The sequence below is a fragment of the Fundulus heteroclitus genome, chromosome 24, assembly GCF_011125445.2.
Source record: "Fundulus heteroclitus isolate FHET01 chromosome 24, MU-UCD_Fhet_4.1, whole genome shotgun sequence".
Lineage (NCBI taxonomy): Eukaryota > Metazoa > Chordata > Actinopteri > Cyprinodontiformes > Fundulidae > Fundulus > Fundulus heteroclitus.
In genome coordinates this window covers 4,721,931-4,725,682 of record NC_046384.1, presented here as the reverse complement: position 1 = coordinate 4,725,682, position 3,752 = coordinate 4,721,931, and the positions used below count along the sequence as shown (strand labels likewise).

Below are 3,752 nucleotides of genomic sequence, written 5' to 3'. Positions count from 1 at the left end.
TCTCCTTCCAAAATAAAGAAATTAAAAAGCAGGAAAAGCAAACTGAGTCGCCCTAAAAAGTTCAGGACTTACCTTCCAGAGGACAAACCAAAACTATCCCCCATTGATCTTCTGAAAACAGATAAAAATATTCTCCTGGTTGGGAAACCTGGAATTGGAAAGACAGCATTGAGCCATGAAATATTGAGACTGTGGACAGAAAGAGACAACAAGGATCTGGATTACATGTTTTACTTTGACATGAGGGAAATAACCAGCATCCCACCAACCCTGGGGTTGGAGGATCTTCTTTTTAATGGGTACAGTGAACCAGATGAGGACAAGGATGAAGTTTTACAGGATATGAAGAGCCACTCTGATAATGTTACAGTCATTTTTGATGGAGTCACTGAACTTTCATCATTGGTGGTAAAGAAACTTGTGGAGAAAGATCTGCTGCCTGATGCAAAAATCATCATTACCTGCAGACCAGATGATGAGGAAGACCTCTGTCCTGAAGACTGGCTCAGAGTGGAGGTGAAAGGCTTCAGCGAGGAGACAATAAAAACATATTTATCTACAACTCTGGGTGACGATCACAGGGAGGTTCTGAGTAACGTGGAGCTGATGACTCTTTGTCATGTTCCAATGTATGCACTGATGGTGGCTGCCAGCTTTTCATCAGGAGACTCTCTGCAGCCCAGAACTGTAACTGAAATATGCATCAATATTGTTCGGATTTGTCTCCAGATCAACAGCAACAAACCCAGGATCAAGAATCTCAATCAGTTCATCAAAACCAAGGCAAATGAAATCCTGTCTCTGGCTGAAGCTGCTTTTTATGCAACTCAAAGAAAAACTGTGAACCTGGAAGAACTTTCCTGTGACGACAGCTGCGTCCTTTCCTTCCTGAAACAACTTGATGTAAAAGTGGCTCCTACTGAAACCAGGACTGTCTATGCTTTTCTCCATTACACCATGCAGGAGTTTTTTGCAGCTCTGTGGCTGTTGAAGAATCCTGATAAGATCAGGGAGGTTTTCCAGCAGTGCCTCACTGAGGAGATGAAACACATGAAGCATCTGATCCCTTTCATGTGTCGTTTGTTGATTGAGAAGAGTCCATGTTTGATGAGCTGTCTGACTCCAGCTGAGGAGCTCCAGGAAACACGTAATTGGTTCATGGAAGAGATGATTGATACATTTTCCACCAAAGCTGATGACAACGAGCTTTATGTCGACACGTTGTTCCTTTGCCAGTGTTTGTATGAGTCCCAGAGCTCTGAAGCCTGTGTTTACTTTCTGAACAAACTGGACTTCTATCTGGACCTCAGTGGAGAGGATCTGGACCCTCATTCTTGCTGTGCTGTGGCCTATGTGGTCACTCAGTCAAAAGAAAGGAAGATAAATCTGAACCTTGAAGATGTGACTGTATCAGAACAAGGAATGAAACAGTTCTTTGGTTGCCTTCAAAATGTTGAATGGTATGACGTTACATGCTTTGTTTTGACTCACTCCTCATGATTAAGACCTATACTCAAAATGAAAGTTATACATGATCTGTTTTTAAATACAGTGCTAAAATTATATTATTTTCTATAGTTATTTTTTTTTCATTTTCATTACAGGCATGACAGTCTGCCTCTGCAGTTGTGGATGGTTGTCCTTCTCAGTGAAGGGCAGACAGAATGTGCAGAATTACTGCATCTGTGTAAAAACGACCTGCATCTTCCAGTTGTTGGTAAAAAACAGCTTTTTGAACGTGCTGTGAAAATCACACAGAGAGCAGCTGCAAAGGTCAATGTCTGTCTCTACTGGGCTCAAGGAGATACGGTCTGCAGCAGTCTGTATGAATCCCTGTTACAGGCACTTCCACACATCAGTACTCTCAGGTAAGAGAAACATTTATCTACATTATGAGTGTGTTAAATCACCCAAAAATAATATTATGATATAGTTTTAAAAATGTGTGATAGCATTCATATTTTTTTATCTTTCAAAACTGAATATTTTTATTTAGACTTCCGTCCTTTTTATTTCTGTCTAATTAGGTCAAAGATGGCCTTTTAAAATGTCTAAAATAGAAATAAAATTAGGTATTAATGCCTGGATGGTGGCTCAATAAGCAGTGGACCAATTAAGGTTGAAACTGATAAGTTACTTAATTTTGTTTAAATATATAAAATGTCTCTCAGTCTTATTTATGCAATGCACTTTTTCATCTTTCAAAATCTGTGGACCCAAGAGCAGGAATGTGGAATGAGTATTGATGTTTTCTAAGTGAAGCACAGGAAGAAAATCAGCAGTGCATGGAAGCATGAAGAAAACACTCGGGCATACAGTAGGAAAGGTAACAGGTACATAAAAGTTTAATGGATGAATTTGGCACAAAATAGAAAACAGGAGCCTAAATAGCAGGTAAAACATTGTGTGGTATATCTGTGATAGGCAGATAACAGAATGACTTTAAATATAGAAAGCATAAATTACTATTGAAATGGGGAAACACAGGGCGAGAGACTTACGTGAAGTTGAACACAGCAAACTATCTAAGCAACAGAGGCAAAACACAACAACCTAGAGATCAAGAGAGAACCCACCCCCATCCACCGAAGGTCAGATACCAAACGGTCTCAAAGACCACACAAACAAAAGAACAACTCCAACTGTGTGGGATGTGGCGGAGCTCAGAAGAAGGGCAAGAAACCAAATAACAAAACTACATCAGAGTTAAGACAACATGGAGGTCATCCTGAGGAGCACAGAGTTAAGGTGGACGTTGGATCCAAAAAAAGAATGTTTGACACCTTTGCTTGAAAGGGTGTGGCTATAGGTAGAGGAACCCTTGAAGGCATAGGAACCTGTAAGGTAGGAACCTTGAACACCTAGAACATTGAAGATTGACAATGGCAAAGGAGGTCTGAAGGCAAGCCAGGATACTGGAAGAACGCACAAAGAACCTTGCCACAAACTTCAGCAGGGATCAGTGAGTACCCAAGGACAGCCAAGGCAGGGGGCCAGGCAGGAGGAATGGATGGGCCACGGGGAAGCTCTGGATTCTGGTCAATCTGACATTAGATCGCACAAAGTAGCTCTAGATAGTGGCAGTGGAAGTGAGCCCTCAGAGAAGCACTGGAGAGCATTGGGATACTCTGCATGGCTCGGCAATAGGATTGTGCGACAGAGGCAACCCTATTTGAAACCCCTAGTCTTATTTAGGAACATGACGACCTTGGAGAACTTGGAAACAAGGAACACAGAAGGAATATCATATGAAGTAAAGCCTGTGGATTATCGTGTAATCAAAGTTACTATCTTCTACACATTATACCCCAGTCTTGATAAATTTACAGTTTTACCAAACTCTTTCCATTTCCAGATGATGGATTGAGCAGAGCCCTGTGAGGTTTTCAAAGTTTGGGAAATCTTTTTATAGCCTATGGTTGCTTTAAACGTCTCTGCAACTTTTCCTGACCTGTCTGGTGTGTACCTTGTACTTCATGATGCTGTTTGTGCCCCAATTTTTAGGAACTGGTAAAAAACACCTGACAGAAGGGACGTGTTTATTATCTGATTCAAATCAGACGATCATTTTGAAAGCTCTTAGACATGTATGAGCCCAGATGTCTTGTTCAAAGCTGACTGATAAATCCTCTCCCCATTTCATAATAGGAAGAGATATTATATCATCTAATTTAGTCAGTGTCCTGTATAATTTAGACAGTAGTTTTGGGTGGGTGGGGGGGCTCAAATCCAGGAACTCTAATATATAAACC

General features: G+C 40.9%; 1 protein-coding gene across 1 annotated transcript; it reads left to right on the top strand.

The window, feature by feature from the left end:
* The first annotated feature begins 240 nt into the window (after positions 1–240).
* On the top strand, positions 241–1,829 carry LOC118557965 (protein NLRC5-like). Its single transcript, XM_036128499.1, has 3 exons — positions 241–1,460; positions 1,605–1,717; positions 1,759–1,829. The coding sequence occupies exons 1-3, from the start codon at positions 241–243 to the stop codon at positions 1,827–1,829; spliced, it is 1,404 nt and encodes a 467-aa protein (XP_035984392.1).
* The last annotated feature ends 1,923 nt before the right edge of the window (positions 1,830–3,752 follow it).